Source organism: Corvus moneduloides, chromosome 18 (assembly GCF_009650955.1).
Source record: "Corvus moneduloides isolate bCorMon1 chromosome 18, bCorMon1.pri, whole genome shotgun sequence".
NCBI lineage: Eukaryota > Metazoa > Chordata > Aves > Passeriformes > Corvidae > Corvus > Corvus moneduloides.
In genome coordinates this window covers 11,609,442-11,626,671 of record NC_045493.1, presented here as the reverse complement: position 1 = coordinate 11,626,671, position 17,230 = coordinate 11,609,442, and the positions used below count along the sequence as shown (strand labels likewise).

General features: G+C 47.3%; 1 protein-coding gene across 5 annotated transcripts; it reads right to left on the bottom strand.

Moving 5' to 3' along the window:
* Positions 1-79: 79 nt before the first annotated feature.
* MORN3 (MORN repeat containing 3) lies at positions 80-17,219 on the bottom strand. Of its 5 annotated transcripts, none has more exons than XM_032127998.1 (7): positions 17,167-17,219; positions 15,701-15,803; positions 7,496-7,651; positions 6,644-6,801; positions 5,058-5,217; positions 2,310-2,494; positions 80-498 (listed from the first exon to the last, which is right to left on the bottom strand). In XM_032127998.1, the coding sequence occupies exons 3-7, from the start codon at positions 7,638-7,640 to the stop codon at positions 430-432; spliced, it is 717 nt and encodes a 238-aa protein (XP_031983889.1). In that variant the 5' UTR covers positions 7,641-7,651; positions 15,701-15,803; positions 17,167-17,219; the 3' UTR covers positions 80-429. The 5 variants fall into 5 exon arrangements, with proteins under 5 accessions (XP_031983889.1, XP_031983890.1, XP_031983888.1 ...); XM_032127999.1 differs by lacking the exon at positions 17,167-17,219 and adding an exon at positions 17,065-17,156; XM_032127997.1 differs by lacking the exons at positions 15,701-15,803; positions 17,167-17,219 and adding an exon at positions 10,280-10,345.
* Between the last annotated feature and the right edge of the window lie 11 nt (positions 17,220-17,230).

Below are 17,230 nucleotides of genomic sequence, written 5' to 3'. Positions count from 1 at the left end.
GTCACAGGTATGTATTGGGCTATGTTTGGGGGCAGTGGAGGACACAAATACTTGATTGTATTTTTCTGTGTGCTTTTAGAACACATACTAGAAACCCTCCTTCTCCAAAGCAAAGACCTCGAAACCAACAGGAGGGTGATTTCTTTGCAGGAGGAATAAGTCAGAGGAGCTGCGCGAAGAGTCGCTCTGCCTTTCTTGCAGCGTTTTGGTGCTTGTCTTTTGGGGTTTTTTCCACTTAATTTTTTTCTTTTCCAAAATAATGGGGGTGGGAAGAGGCTACTGAGCAGAATGAAGTGTACCTGAGCAGCCTTGAGGGAAGGGTGAGGCAGACCACGACACGATAACCACGGTGTGGATTTGAGACTCGGAGGAATAAACAACCAAGGATCGTGTTCTTAATTTTTTTTTTTTTTCTTCAGCATCTGGTTATTAATTATGGCTGTCATCAAACATTGCCCGGGCCTCTGCTAAAACACCAGCTGGATCATGTAGTTCAATCTAAATAAAAAGAATACAAATCAGTTATGCAGTGTAATTGAAGAAGCTTAAGGTTTTATAGATCTTGATTACTTGAGCATTATTGGAGAGTCTCCCACATATCAGGACTTCAGCTCATATTGCAGCCTTTCAATTATTGTTTTAGAAACAACTATACTCGCTTTATTTTATTAGTGTGTTGTACATCACTTCATCTCCTTGAAATAGCTCTGTGTGAGTGACTTTAACAAAACACACTCTTGGACAAAAGTGGCTTTGATTTGTAGCCTCTTGGGCCTCACCTCTAGTTTTAGTAAAGGGGGTGCTGGTGACAAAAGGCTTATGAAAACCTCAATTCAATTTTTCTCCTTTTATCTATTACTTCATATTCTGAGATCAACACATCTCTACCCTTTGAAAGCACTGTAACAGCAGTGAAAGTTGGTGCTTTGTTTTTGCTTATAGAGCCGAAGAGAATTGGATCATCACTTGGTCTTTGGGGAGTTAAATAAACAGCCAGACTTGCACATCCTGCCTTAATGTACCAGCAGTTCATCCCAGGCTGTTGGGTTGTTGAGGCTCTTCTCAGTGACCTTTGACAAACCACATAAAGTAAATATTTTTAGGTACAGAAGTGCTGCTCCTTTCACTCTTTTTGCAAAACAGAGATTGTTTTTCCCTGGTGGGTATTTGGGATTTATTATTCTGCACTGCTGTGGGTGTGCCTGGTTCTTACAGGATTAACTGGCTTGTCAAAACTGTGCTCAAAGGGCCCTTGGTTATTGAAACCGGATTTGTAAAAACAGGGGCAACAAAGATATAACAGCTGTGAGCTTCGGAAGTGGTGCGTGGTGTCATTTGGAACAGCCCTGGCCCTGGGCCAGAGGAAGGTGGGTGGCTTTACCTGCCCAGGGGCCGTGCTATTCCCTGTGTTACTGGAGCAGAGTAGTGTGCTGTGGTTATCCAGGGTGGCTCTGCTTGGCTCTAAGTGAAGGGGAGCTTCCCCACCCCATCGTGCACTGACCATCCCTTGGAAACTGATGCCTTTGTGTTTCACATCTGCAGTTTGCAGACCACGGAGGTTCAAGCTGAGACTCTTACGGACAGCTGTCACTTGGAGCCACAACTGTTCACTGCTGATTCCCATTTCCTGTCTTCGTCCAAGGGCATGGAGTTGGGGACAGGCTCTCCTGTCCTCCAGGTCGTGCACCAAAGTGACACGCAAGGACCCCGTGGCTGCCAGGCTGGTGGCCCAGTGTGTCTTTGTCTCACCAAGTCTGTGGGATGGGGATAGGGCCTGGCTCTTCCTCTGCAGTGTGTGTCAGTCAAGGGAAAAGAGGAGCAGGGGATGTGAGCTCTAGGACACCATCTACCCACCTTGGGCCCAGGTGGGAAGCTGCACATGCCCCTCTGCCCTTGGGGCTGCTGGACACGGTGAGCCCTGACAGGGAGGAAAGAGCTGCTGTTCACCCTGCAGCTGCTCGGGTTGCTGCAGGGTCTGCTCAGCCTCAGCACCTGGGCTTGGTGAAATCATTTGGTCTTGACGCAAATCCCACTATTGTCTCTGCCTGTATTGTCCCCGTTTCCTTTGTGCTGCATCAGGTCTCTGAGCGGTTCTGGTGCATGAGAACTGCATTTTTTCAGATGTAGGCAATTGGGAGGCTCCAGCAGAGGCTGCATGAGCTGTTAGTCCCTAGGGGCCATTTAGGACACTGCTGGCCAAAAGACTGAGCACACACCCCGTGGGGGAAATCTCTTGGGGAGTGAAATGCTACCTGGAGAGCTGACCCGAGCACTGATGAATGCAAACACCAAAATTTCCAAGCAATTACCTCTGGGAGTGGATACTGAGTAGGGGCTGGAGCGTTGTCTCTGCCAAAGTCAACCAGAACTCCACACTTCGGTATATCTGCTACCCAGATGCCTTCTAACTGCTGTCCCTTATCGAGGTAGAAGTATTTCCCTGGGCCATGCTTCTTGCCATCTTTCCAACCTCCTTCGTACCGATTTCCATTTGCTGCAATTAAATACATGAACAGACCTTGAAATTTGCACCATTTGGTTAAGGGGTTACAAATGAAATCAATCAACAGAGCAAACCAGCAGAGATCATGTGTTTGGCTCCTCTTAGTAATTTCAAGGTGGCTGTGGCACTGTGTGTCATTTTGATTTTGCAGTGCTCCATTTGCTGTGCCACAGAGGGAGAAAATGCTGTAGAAGGAGCCCACACTTGCCCACTTGGAACCAGGACAGTGCTCACCTGCTTTGTTCTTCTCACAGTGATACTCATTCTTTGCTGACACAAGGAGCAAGTGTGCTCAGGGTAAGGGACTGGTCCCTGAGTCACTCTTCACAACAAGAAAAATTACAGGACACGAGTTTCAGATTTGTTACTGCAACAAATCACACAGGATCTCTGGCTTGAAGAGATTTGCTTGTCTGGGCAAGGAACAGAGCACTGATTGCTGTCCAGTCAAAATAATCTTGATTTCAAAGAATACTTTTAGTTAAGTTTTTCCTCAATGAATTACGGGGTGAGAATTGCTGTGAGAGTCTGAACGGTTCAGGCAGTCAGTTACAGACTGTTTTTCCAGCTGTACTGCTTGTCTTGGCATTTTTCTGCAAGTTGAGAGAGGCTTTTTTTGGGCTCTGTGCTGCTCTCCAGGAATCCACCCATCCATCACTAACAGGGAAAGTAGAGCTGCAAGGGGAAGAGAGCAGCCTCATCCATGGATGCTGGTTGAGAAGGGGCATCATACCCGTGGTGACGCTGGAGCTGGGATACATCCAGACCACCCTGCTGTCACTAAGAGAGTCCTCTGCTCACCCCTTTTCCTACATACAGTGTTTCTAAGCCCAAACCCATGGGGATTTCTGACCATGTTAGTGGAAATACCTTTGAGTCTCAGCTGAACTCTGCCATTCTTCATCACAAGAAGTGGCTGAAATATCAGGGCACACCACATGGTGCTGCAGAGATAGCCAGGATGCTGTAAGGGAAGAGGGAAAAACCAAAAATGCTTCTGGAGAATGTAGCTGCTGGGCTGCTCAGGCAGGGTCTGGTTTACAGGCTGGAGCTATGGTGATGGTTATCTGCAACCTTGATTTGGTTTTGTGCTTATCTGCAGCACCAACGTGCCCTGCCCACAGGGGTGGGAGCAGCTTGGCTTTTGCACTCCAGCCACCAACAAGTGAGAAACCACCAAAATCACAGCCCTGGCTGAAAGGAGGGGGCAGCGAACGCCCTGACTGCACTGTGGTGCCCAGCTGCTCCCATCTGCTCTCCTCCCAGAGCACCCGAGGCTGTGTTGCTCACAACCATGATCCCTGTGGATGCAAAGTGCTCTGGTACAAAGCTGTTGGGGAATGGATGTAGCAGAGGCGGCAGATCAGCACGGTGCTCTCAGCCAATCTCACCCTCACCGGGCACGCTGCCACTACAAGCAATTTAATCTTGAGCTGCAGCTCATCGTGACCTCCACTGAAGAACTCCTTTTCTTTCACATGGCAAAGCTGCTGGCACGTGGGCGCACTTCCAGCAGCTGAGCTGAATGCATTAAGCTCGTGGGTATGAAATAATTGCTCCGGCTAATTTTAACCAAAAGGAATCCAGCTAACAATCAGTCAGAGGCTACGCTGGAGGCAACTGGGCTCTGAAATGGTTCATCAGCCACAGCTCAGCCTGCAGGGGCTGTTAGTTTATAACTAACAGGGCCTTTGATGGGAGCACAGCAGATCAGTGGAAGATTCCCTCTGGAAGCGGGTGCTGATTTCATCTGGATGAGCCATTGGTCCAAAGCGAGAGAGCACAGTCATGCATGTGCTGTGCAGTGAAGGTCATGCTCATTCCTCCCAGCTGCTTTGCTTAGCTAATTACTCGCCTTGAGATCACTTCCAAGCAAAAAAATAGAATAGATGAATAATAATATGGAGATAATATTTCTTCAGATGTTCTTGGAATGCCGTGCCTGGTATTACAGAGATTTTTGGGATTCTTGGCTTTGGGAAAAAATGTGTTAAAGTCCAAGGGGAAAAAATTTAAATTTCTGTATTTATGCTGAGATTGGCCCTAACATTTCCAATCCATGATGTGCTTGGTGTTATTTATGGAAAAGGATTGTGTACTAATGAAACCCCTGTGTTCACTCAACATGAGCCACTGTCGGAAGCAGACAGAGGGGATGGAGTGAACACAAAAAGAAAACTGTTGTTGTTTTTTTTTTTTCCTGTGCTGGAAACTGGACTCTTCTTTGGTATGCAGAGCTAGAAAGCCTGTCTGGCAAAGTGCCTGGCTTGAAAAGAGAGATTTGCTCTTCTCTGACCCAACAGTATATTATCTCTAACCCGAACCATCCCAGTCATTTAAATGTAAATCACAGCAAAAGTAGGCTTTCGTGCGTGTGGGCTTATGGGCCCTTGCTCAGCCTGTGCTGCCCCCAGCTCCAGACCAGGAGGGGAGGGATGACACGGACCGGCTGCAGCCCTGCTGCAAGGCTGCAGTGTAGCACTCAGAAATCTGGATGGCAGAGACACCCGGAGGGCAGCTTGGAAGGGGCAGGGTGAGGATGGTCAGTACTTACGGAGCCGCAGCACGCCCTGCCCATTGGGCTGATCCACCAGCCACTGTCCCTCGTAGACGGAACCGTCCTTGTACTGCATCTTTCCCCAGCCACTCCGCAAACCGTTGCTCCACTCGCCCTCGTAGCACTCCCCGTTGGGGTAAAAGAACACCCCCCGGCCCTGGGCAGCAGCACAGAGATGGCTGGTTAGGAGCTGCTCTATTGAAAGGGGTCAGTGTTCTACTTTGGGACATCACTTTGATAGAAGACTCCTTTGTTTATTACTCTTACACATGGCTGCTGGCAGCCCAGCTCTGTGGCTGTTCTCGTGCTGAAGGAAATGAGATGTGGTAGTATAGGATTTTTTTTTTGGCAAACAGTTTTATTCCCTTGACAAAACCCTGGGTTTATATCTCAGTGTGTTATTATTGGCATGATTGCTGCTAATATTTAGCTAAAAGCGGGTTTTAGAAGTATATAAACCTGCCTGGGGATAGGCAGCATTAAAGGATGTATCTCTCAACATGGGGATTTCATGTCTTTCAACCCTGATGACATTTCCAGCTCAGTGTGTCCCAGGCTGGGCAACTCCAGCCCTTGTTTGTCTTAGGTGTATGTTTGCCATCAAGTGAAGTCCAGAAGTACCCCCTATGCCAGAGAGTGATACCAATAAGAAATATTTCCATATTACTAACACATTTTCCCATTGGAATAAAGTGTTCTTTTTTCTCTGAACAAATAATAAAACCAGTTCTGGAAACAACTGATTTTTCTGAGTGTTGATTTTATTAAACTGCATGGATGTAAGGGAGAAACTTTTTTAGAAGAAAACCTAACCATAGTGATATTTGGATGTCATTATACATCTTTCACCAAAGCTCAATTATCCAAAATATGACCTTAAAGAACAGGAAGGGAAGCTCCCTCCAAGAGACAGGAGCCATGGAGCCACACGCCCATTAGAAGCGTTGGTGGAGATGAGTTTAATTTAAAAGCAGACACGAAGACAAACACAAGGTTTCCACTGGCAGATCCAAAAACGTTCCTACAGGGATTTTGCACATTACATTGCAGTCACTTCTACCAGATTACTTTCTCATTATGTTCCTTTTAGAAAAAAACCAGTGATTTATGTGACAGGCTTAATTTCCAAAATAACTCAAGTTAGTTGCCTATTATGCTGTAAAACTCCCAGAAGAAAGTACATTTTCTGGCAGTGCCTATAATACAGGTTCCTCTGACTTGTTCAAGGATAAGAGGAATGAAGGGGATGGGTGAGGAGGATTAAGAGATGGGATGGGAAACCTCCCATCCTGCCTAGCCAAGCTGCAAGTGAGTCTGAGCAGTAACCACTGCTCTGCAGCAGCTGGTGGTGAACTTGGGGCTATAGCCTGGTAACCAGCAGATGGGTGGGGATGACTCCCTCTCCAGGAAGGAGATGGCACTCCCATAAAAATCTTGGATTTTTAGTCTTGACCATTCAATTCAGCCTCAGTATTGGGAAAAATAGTATTTTAAGTAATCTTTTTGCACATGTGCACCCAGCTCTTTCCTGTGTTTTGGGTCCCGCTGCCTCACTGTTGGCACATGCAGAAAATCTCACTTACACCTCTTCGGTCATTTTCCCACCAGCCTGTGTACACCCTCTTGTATTCCTTGGTTACTGGGTCAGGAATGCTGTATGAGCCATAACCATCCCGCTTCCCAAACTTCCAGTCACCGCTGTAAATAGCTCCTGTGTTTTTCCATAGCTGGGTGCCTTTACCTGGTTAACAAACGAGAGGAGTGACAGGGAGACCATCATGGTTAGGAGAAGGGTGTACAGGGCTGCCCTTCCTGCTCCATCGCAGGCAGGGTAGCACTCCCTGCACCAAGACAGGCTTATGTCTGGGATTCAGTTTAGCTTCCCAAGTTGGAACTATTGTTAATCTTGATCAGGGGCTTCCTGTGTGGCCTCTGCTGAATGCACTGAAATCTTTCCAAACCTCAGTTTACTGCTTGTAAACAAGCCTGTCCTGCTCCGGCTGCTCCAGGCTTGGACAGGGTCTCCTTCCCCTGCTCTGTCTCCTGCAGCCCCTGCCACATCTTGAGAATAAATTAAGATTCCTGGAGCCAAGTCAGGAGCTGAGAGAGCTCCAGGGACTGTGCAGCCAGGGCACATCCCAGTGCATGGAGCTGACTGCAGCTTGCTGTATTTGGAAAGGATTTTGAAACATCTGTAATAGAGATATTTTGGGTAATTGCCCCTGAGTGCATGCAAAAGCTCTTCAAGTTACATATTAGAAATGTTTCTGCGTTTTTCCATTACATTTATCAAATATATATAAATGTGTGTGTGTGTAATATAGTCATACATGAATGAATGCTCTTCCAGGAGCATAGAACCACTGACTGCTCCCTGCCCCTAGGAACCTTTGTAAGGACATCTAAGGTGCTACTTTTTCTCAAAATTATCTTACCATGTTTCAAGTTGTCCAACCATTCTCCAGTATACTGATCCCCATTTACAGCATAGATTGTGTGTCTTAATCCACATTTCTGGGCTTTCCTGTCCCATTCATAAAAGAGAGGGTCTCTAATCCTGGGGTACTTTATAACGGGCATATTGTTGGTATCTGGAGAAGAAAACAAATTATTATCAGCAATAAATTAGAAATTACTCAGGCAGGTACAGGCAGAACAGTATTTGTGAGCCATGCTTTAAGATGCACCCGAGTCAGTAACTGATGCCTGGCTTTGGAGGGGTGAAACAAGAGATACAACAAACAGGAGGCAACTAAAGATACTGAAGTACAAACCAGCACTATGTGAAAATGGGCTCATAGCATAGCCTGGCCTGTTAGGAAATGTTAAATAAATCTCAGCAGGTCAGGTTTGTGGTGGGCGTTGATCTCTGCACCTGCTCGAGATCTTGGGGAGTGCAGGGAAAGGCATCTATTCCATACAACTGATGGAACGGGTCAGGGAGTTGTCCAGTGTCCCTGAGGCCCACCCAGAGCTGGGACACTTCATACCCTCAGCAGTAATGCAGCTCAGGCTCCTTTACTGCTAAAAATATCAGTCCTCCAGGTGCCTTATTAAAAGGGGTTGAAACCACAATGTTTCCATCTCCCAGGAAGCTGTGGACTAGCCCACGGCAGGCCAAGTGCTCACCAGCCCATCAAGCTGCCAAGGAGTGACTTCTGAGGTGACGTGGGTTTAAAGCAGGAACAGCAGGCAGGGGATGACAGGCACAGTGGGGGTGTTTCAGGTGTTGGAGGCCTGGAGGGAAAGGGTCAGTGCGGGGGAAGAGGAGGGAAAAGGAGATGTTTTGCCTCATAAATACAGAGAACAATGGCGGAGTGCAGCATGGAGGTGATTTCTGAGCACTGCCAATGGAACCACTGTTCAGCACAGTGGGAATTGGGCACAGACTCGGAGGTGAGAGCGGTCTCCTATAAACCATAAACAAAAGCCAAAAGGTGGCTGTAGAAACAAAAGCAAGTTTCTATGAATGCCGTTAACATCCAGAGCTCGGCTGGAGCCCGGCGGGGTGGGATGCTCTCCGATTTTGTCTCCTGGGCTCCCCCTTCTGTCCTGATCCTCTGGACTGAGCCGTATCGAGCGATTTTGCTGCGTCTTTCCCTTCTCGGCAGAGCGAAGCTCTGGTTCCTGCTGTGCTGCGGGTGCCGGGAAGCCCGGCAGGGGAGAAAACATGGACCGTGGGAGGAGAGGGGAAAAGAAAGGTGCTTTACGTCCTTTCTAGGAAATAAAAGCTAGAAATACTAACTAAGAAAATACTGTTAAGGGTTCATCCTCAGTTCTCCATTTTCAGCTGTGGGCAATGGTCATTCAACAGCTATTTGGGAGGACAACATTGCTAAATAAAAGTAGTTATGTGTCCAGAATGAGTCTTGAACACCGAGGACAGGATGCATCCCTCGGTATGATGGAGTCACAGCCCCTCATAGAGGATGTTTTTCCAGCAATGCAAATACAGGATACACTAAAACTGCTGAGTTCCTCCCTCACTTTTGGGTGCTGCAGCTCTTGGAGAATGGGGGGCCTTGCCAATATTTGCCAAGGGCTGGGGTTTTTCAGGACACCGTGCCACACATTGCTGGCTTGTGTCTGCCCTGCCTTTGCTGGGGAAGCTGAAGAGCCGAGCTACAGCAACCTGTACCCACCCTGACACTGGCCATGACCTCTGAGCAGCTCATGCCTGTGACAAGAAGTCTCTTCACTACCCCTGCCAGATGGGAGCATCGCTTTCCCACCATCACATCCCACCACTTCTTTAACTCAAAGCTTAGGATTTACAAACCCCAGGGAGGATTCCCAGCTGCGGGGGCAGCCCCATCTGCTCGCCGTGTCCTGCGAGGCACAACCCGCGCAGAGTACCCGGGGTAAGGCGGGCCAGCGGGAGCCGCCTTTACTTGCTGAATTCCCTTCTAAATTTACGTCAGCGATGACAGGTTTGCGTAAGTGATAACGCAGTCGGTATTCGCCTCCCTGTATGTTTTTAGCCGCCTACTACCAGGGCGCGGGGAGGCTGGCAGCGAGAGGCAGGCGGTGCAGAGTCGTTCCGGCTGCAGCTCTCGGTGCCGAGGGCGAGAGGCTGCAGCTCCCGTGCGTCTCTGCCGCGGCGCTGGGGGATGAGGCTCGTACAGACCTCCGCGTCCTCCTCCAGACGCTGCTCTGCGACTTTTGTCAGGTCTCTGGTAAAATGCTTAGTTTGCACGGCCCTACAGGAAGCCCATTTTTTCCTCTGGCTCTTTGCGGAACTTCAGAGCAATGCAATGTAGCTACTTTTTTTCATCTTACATCTTAACTGAATGAAGAGCAAGGAGGGAAACACACCCGGGTGCAGAGAAGCGGCTGCTGACTGTCCCTGGAAGCATCGCGCCTGGCACCACACCCCTGTGCACCCTGCCTGACTCTCCCCCGGCCCCGAGGTGCCCCAGCTGAGCTCAACCCTTGCAGTGACGCAGCACCACGGCACTGCTCCGCACCGGGGTCCCTTTGCCAGCATCCACCGGCGCAGCAGAGGCACCCCCATCCCCTCCTCGCCCCCAGGGTACTGTCTGCGAGGGGAATGCTCAGGGCGCCTGTTGCTGCTCCTCCCCGGCGTGAGCCGGGAAGGAGGGCAGCGGTGCGAGCGGCCGACAGGGAAAGACCACGAGCTCGGTTTGCAAAGCACCCTGGAGTGTGGCCGCCGCTCTCCTGCCTCCCCTGATGCCGAGGATCAAACCGCGGACACCGACCTGCCATGGTGGCGGCTGGGGGCTGCCCGCGGCGGCGGCGGGGTCGCCATAGCGACGTGCCAAACTCCAGCGCTAAGGGCCACGGGAGCGGCCCGGGGCGGAGAGGGATGTGCTGGGACACGGCATCACACTCTGGTCCCCACGCTGAGCACGGGGGATGGAGCCGGAGCCACTGGGGACATACAGCGCTGTGCAGCTACGTGCCCTGAGCTCGGGATTTTCCAGCAGAATATAAAGTGCTAATAAGCAACGAGTGTTTCCCCTCTGGTTGGTTTTTCATACACCCAGCAGCAGAACACTGGAAATGAAAGCACTGATTACAGCACCTATGAGTAACAAATAAATCAGCCTTGCAAATGTCAGGAGAAACAGGAGGAAGCCGCTGAAAATGCACATCAGTGATCTTAAAGGAGAAATCTGAATAAACCTGACACTAATTCCCTCATCCATTACATTTCTTCCACAGCCGTGGTGAGCAGGGATTGCCACTCTGGCCTTGTGGGTGTCTGTAATCATCTTCTCTAATGGGTAATTGACTGTGCACATTTCTAGTATCAAACCAAAGCTCTTGTATGACTCCCATGAGCCAAATGCATTTGATTCTAATCCTTTCACCGTAATTTTTGTGCACAGCTCTGCAAGCTGTATGGTAAAAATGCTGAGGTAGGTGGGAAATCTTGCGATGGAAACAAGCAGCTGCTTCTGTAAAGATGAGATACAGCTCAGTCTTCCCTGACAGGTGCTCCTTTGCCATCTTCGATATCTGTGGCATTGAATGTGGCTTCAGTGTTGTGTCCATGCTCAGATAGGACAGAGAATGGATTTATTCCAAGTGTGAGTGTGACTAAAGGCAAATATTCCATTTCCCATTACACGTGTGAGGGCCATGGACCCAAAGGAGACAATGCCACTGCCTGAGAAATCCGGTGAAGGAAAATGAAGTGGAGGGAAGAAAGAGGTGCTCCACAGACAACACGTGTGGAAATGGTGGAGGGAAATCTGTACCAAGGGAAAATACACACATGGAATTTCTTGTGTTAGTTTAGATGAACTACAAAGATGGCGGCTGCTAGCAAGCATTTCCAGGGATGTAGGAGAGGTAGAACTTAAAGACTTCTTTAAGCAGAAAAAAAACCGGAGAGAAAACCATGGAAGCTGACCAAGTTAAGAAATACTTATACAAGAGAAAATGTCTCCTGTTATTAAAAACGAGATGAAGATATTCAGGAAGGATTTATTCACAGTCAGTCACATTAATGTGCTCTGGTTTGGGGCAGAGCCTAAGAATTACTGAAGACAATCATTCCTGTGTTTTACCATGGCCAGTTGTAAGGGCTGGAGTGAGGACAGAGCTTTGGGGAAGAAATAAAGAAACCCATGAGGGAGAAGAAAAAATGCCTATTGCAGCCCAAAATCTACAGCCTGAAATTACAACCAGAAATAGCCATCTCTGGAAAAGTGTTAACTATTTTTTAACTTCGGCCTCTATATTGCACTGCACTTAACTGAGAGATTGGCAATTAAAATAATTAGCTAATTCAGACCATTTCACTTGTTTATTTTTAAAGAGCACAGGCTGCCTGAAGTTTTTGAACTGTTAGTCCAAACTACGCCATACCTAACCACAGCTTCTGCTGACCAGTAGTTACAGACATATTTGAAAATCAATATACATTTGAAAACAATAAAAACTTCAAAAGACTTAAAATATTTTAGCAACAAATTAAAATTCACAAATTGAGATCAAAAACTCCCTCTGCAAAAACCTCTGTATCTGGATATGATGGAGGGTGCTGCCTCCAGTTCTGAGTCACTTATTTTAAATTCTTCTGCTCCTGGTCTCTGTGTGGTTTTTATTTTACTTACATGGTCCCAGAATGGGTTATCAGCACCCTTACAGACCCTCCTGCCCCCTCCATGGGGGCTTCACAGAGACATTTATCTAGGAAGGGGCAGTGTGTGGTTCCCATCTACAGTTTTCTTAGTCCAGGTATAAACACTTGAATCATACTTAATTATTTTGTCACTTGACAATATCATTCTGTACCTTTTTGTATTACAAGGGTACAGAGTGGGAAAATGTAAGCATGTTCTTCTTACAAAAAAAGACAAAATTATACCAGCTTGAAGAGAAGGTGGTGATATTTGAAGTTTAATCAAAAAGTTCTTTTGACTCACTCAACTGAAATTTTACTTAGAAAATGTTATTCCATTTTGAGAGAAGGAACCCCCTTAGTAAGTAGGAAGTGGGGATAATTTTTGCAAAGGGTGTCAGATATATCTAGAATATTTAATTCAGTCAAAGAGTGAGATATAAACCCAAAGTGACCCTGAAATGTCCTAACCAAACTCTCTTCCTCTCCCAAGAGCAGTTGTTTCCAGGCACAACATTGAGGCCACTATGAAAAGTAGGGTCAAAAAGTCAAGTTATGATGTGCTAGCAGGAGAATTTGGGTTTTCCTTGACACAATTCCCCTCGTTCCAGCCTTGCCAGCCAAGATTTGGCCCCAAATACCTTTCCTGGCGGTTTGGTTTCTTTTTCTTGTTTCACTGTGACAGGCATTGGCCGTTGATATCAAGGAACAGCAAAGCCTCCTTCACCAGGCAGCGACAGGGCTTCAGTTCTGCTGCTGTTTGTACTGTTGCTGCTTTAATTGTCTGGAAGTTGATTAAACCTTACATTTATTAAGACTGAAAGGAAGCTTTTAAATCTGTCCATGTAAATTATGCTGTAACTCAGCCCCTTATTCTGCCAACACAGTTCGTTGAACTCCACTTACTTCCAGGCTGGACACACTGAAGAACAAATCAAGCACTGGGAGTTTGTGCGTGGAAACATGCCCAGAAAAACACCTTTCTGCAGCAAGGTCCTGTGACATATGATGCACTTTCATTTTTTTCACTTTTAAGAGCAGGATTTTTTAAAAAAATTAAATATAGCCCAAGGCCCTCAGTATTCTACATCTGAAACCAATCATTTTCTCACTGAAAGGAGACAGCTGCTCCAAGCTGAGTTTGCTCTCACTAAGCTTGGGGAATCACCCATGTTAAGTGTCCAAACCAACTGAAAACTGTCAGAATCAATAAATTAAATTTATTCTGGGAAGTTCGTAGAATAAATAGAGAAAAAGCATTTAGGGAAACATATGTTGGAATTCTTTAAAGGTGAAGAGTGTGACAACAACATACTGTGGAAGTGGGATGCTCAAACGCGTGTTTTATTGCTGCTATATTCAAAAGAAAAGCCAGGGAAGAGGTGGGAGGGTCTTGGACTCCAACCAAGCCTGTGTCAGTGAGCTGAAGGAGCTTCCCCACCACTCTGCTCCAAAGAATTGTCATCAGCAGGATTTAGGAGGGATTGAAGTGAAAGGTTTGAGGTGTAAACTTCACCTGGTTGACTCTGGCTTAAGAGGCAGCCTTGTGGGAAAGCATTTAAAATTCTTCCCTCCTTTTTGCTGGGAGCAGCTCTCTCAAGATAAAAACCATGTTTGTTTTACATCAAAACAACCTAAAGCTAAACCCCTTCGTTATCTGGAATGTTCAGGCACTTAGATAGTGATGCAAACTGAAAGGCTGAAATCCTGGAAGCTGACACCAGATACCCTCTCCCCATGAGTTCCTGCTGCTGCAGATTTACAGCTCATGGTCTCTGCTTAACTACCTGCAACAAGGTAGAGGTTTAAAGGTAAAGTTATGAAGTTAATTTCTGAAGTCACCCAAAGCTGAGAATTATTTACTGCAACCGTGGAGTGCTTTGCAAGACTCTTAATATTGTTGGAAGCAGATAAATTTGGCCATACTTGAGCTAACGCCTCACTTGAAGTCCTTAATTTATTCCTTAACTAAGGGATAAATCCAGATGAATACAAGATGAATCAGCAGCATCAATCTCCAGCTGAAACACGTGCCAAGTATTTTATTTACCACATCTTCTTGTCACCTGATGTTAGAATAGGGACTCATCTACATTTATATTTTGTCCTTTCCCGTTTGCTATGCTGGAAAGAATCTGTATTTCTAGAACAGGGGAAAAGCATCAAAGGAAAAAGCCTCAATTATCTTAAGAGGAAAGAATGAATGGAATTTGCATTCAGGAATAGTCTGGAGGTTGAAGGAAAGGAGCTAACATATGCCTGTACATATACATAACTATGTGTACGAAAACAAAATCTAACACCCAGAGAACAAACAGTCACAATTTTGCTGTGATCCTTAACTTGATTTATTAACTCAATTTCTTAGATATGTTTTCTGGCAGTGAAAGGTTGGTGAATTGGGGATTAATTAAGGTAAAGACAAACCAGAGATTTCGTGTTTGTAGATTTGCTGTGCAGTGGCCTTAGATGATCTCTGGCAGCAGAAAACAGCCATTAAAAAGCTGCAAGATACCTAGAAAAAGGATCACAAAATACTGAAATTCAGAGGAAAGGCACCATTTCTCATGTGTTGCCACAAGTGAAAGACAGGCGAGGTGTGGGAACCCCAAACATCAGCTGCACAGAGCTCTGCTCCCCATCCAGGGCTGAGGGGATCACTGTTGTCTCAGCTTGCTTTGGTTTTATTCACAAAGATGTGATTGAAATACTGAGATTATACAAACAGCTACAGCCTCCCAGGAGGTGGAGAGAGTTTACAGGTAATTCTGAAGTATTTCATAATGGTGCAATGTCAAACAATGCAGGACCAGCTGTAAGGCCAGCAGTGCTACACTCACATTGTTTGTGCTTAATTAAATGTTTCCGTAGTTTCTGTTTGAAAGAAAATGCAGATCTCTTGGATGAATATTAATTAGCATGGCTTAGTTAAAAAGTTGAAAGAAATCTTTTGAGGTAAACATTATGCACAGCCACAACATGCATCAGAATTGTTGCCTGTCAAGAGGTGTAGGGGAGAGGTAGGAGAGTTTGGGATAAATGTCTGGTGATTCCTTGGTGTTCTGGGAGAGCTCTGGGGCCGGCAAAGCAGGGCTCTGAGTGGGAAATGCGCAATATTTCCTGCCTTTGTATGACAAACACCAACCACGGCCCTAATGAAATGTCCTCAGCCTGCAGAATTACAGCCCAGGGCAAATATTCATGACTGATAAGAGTTTCCTTCTGCTCTTTTGAGTCTTACAGATCAGCAGGGAAAGGAATACTTTTAAGGGTTATTGACAATTTATGATGTCTTCTAGAAATACCTTTTCCTGAATGTTAGGACTGACACAGGCAATCCTACAAATATGGAAGTGTTTTTACTTTCTGGATTCTCCCAGGTCTGCAGGGTCAGCACCTCAGCCTCCCCTCAACAGCAAGGGGTAAGATGCAGCAACATCTTAGGGGTGGCTCTGTGATAAACTGATCTGATAGAGAACAGCAAAGGTGGAGGGAATGTTTTCATGTGGGAAGGAAAAGTAACTTTGCTAGCAGAGAGTATTCCAACCTTGTGGAGAACTGGAAAGTTTCGGCACGTATCCAGCACAGAATTAACGCTCCGATCTGGGATCCTTTTTCTTCCAAAGTCTGTAATCCAAAATCCAGGCCTCCTGTAACATAAAGTCCTGTTACATAGGATTGTGGACAAATGCTAGAATCCAGGAAAAATTTAATACAGACATAACAAATTCCTGTGACATTTCTATTATGTTGATTAGTTTATTATTCTACTTCAGGATTATCAAGACCTGCCGTAACACATATGTTTGATCTCTGGACAATCATGGCCTCACTGGAGAAGCAGCAGGGACAATGCAACATCCCTGGGGTTGGTGATTCTTAAACCAGCAGAAATCCCAAACCACTGCAAGCTCTGAGCAGGTTTCTCTGGAAACTGAATGCAGAAGGTCATTGACTGCATTTCAGGTGTCCACCCACAAATGTAGGAAAAAAACATGCAAAAAGGGCAAACAGTGTGAATATAGACCTAGAGGAGGGACAGCAAGAACACTGAGGAGCGTCTCTACACATTTTTGGTTGTTTATGTCAATTCAAGGAAATGGGATCCTACATACGCTCCTCATGAAAAGGCAGCACTGTATTTGTGGCTTCACTTCGGCTTCACTCCTTCCCTCCCCTCCCCCTTGTACCTTTTTTTTCAATTGCTTCCTTCCCCTTCCTTTTGTCTTCCTCTTTGCCTATTTCTACCCGTTCACAAGAAACCCACAGGACATGGTGCCAACATTTACAGCTCTTCACACCCTGCCTGAGAACACTGGGCCCTGCTCACAACTGGCCAGTCCAGCTGCTGAGTGGGTAATTATCGTAAAAATAAAGAGATCAGGAATCCTCTTTGTCACCTTCTCTGATATTAAGGACCTGTGTTCAAGCTCCAGGCAGCTGCAGGGCTGGGCTGCCTCAGCCCAGGTGCGTGGTCATTCAGCCACCAGGTCCCTTTGAGGGGGCTGGCCCCGTGCAGTGGAGGTTTTATCTCCACTCTCAGCCCCATGTGTGATGAACCACCCTTACAGGGCAGGAAGGAGCTTCCAGGTCACACCACGGAGCACTTCAGGTGCTGGCACAACACGAGGGGGCTGAGGAGAGGTGCAGGGCCTCCAGGAGGTGACCGGGGCAGGGCGCGTGACAGCAGCTGAGGGGAGCCCCCATCTGAGGGGAGCCCTGGCCTGAGGAGAGCGCAGGCCTGAGGGAGACCATCACAGGAGGGCATCCCGGGCCTGAGAGGGACCCTCACTTGAGGGGAGCCCCCATCTGAGGGGAGCCCTGGCCTGAGGAGAGCGCAGGCCTGAGGGAGACCATCACAGGAGGGCATCCCGGGCCTGAGAGGGACCCTCACTTGAGGGGAGCCCACACCTGAGGGGATCCCGCAGCTGAAGGGAGCCTTGAGCTGAGAGGAATCTCCGACCTGAGGGAACGCGTGGCCCGAGGGGAGCACAGACCGGAGCGTTCCCTCACCTGACGAGTCCCTCCCCTGAGGGGGGCGGGGCGGCGGGTGGCGCGCGCCGCCGCGGGGCCGCGC

Coding starts and splice junctions, on each gene's coding strand:
- MORN3 (XM_032127997.1), bottom strand. Junction 5,218..6,643: donor GGGAAAATGACCGAAGAGGT/GTAAGTGAGATT, acceptor GCTGCTGCCCAG/GGCCGGGGGGTGTTCTTTTA. Junction 499..2,309: donor CTCAGTATCCACTCCCAGAG/GTAATTGCTTGG, acceptor CTTTTTATTTAG/ATTGAACTACATGATCCAGC.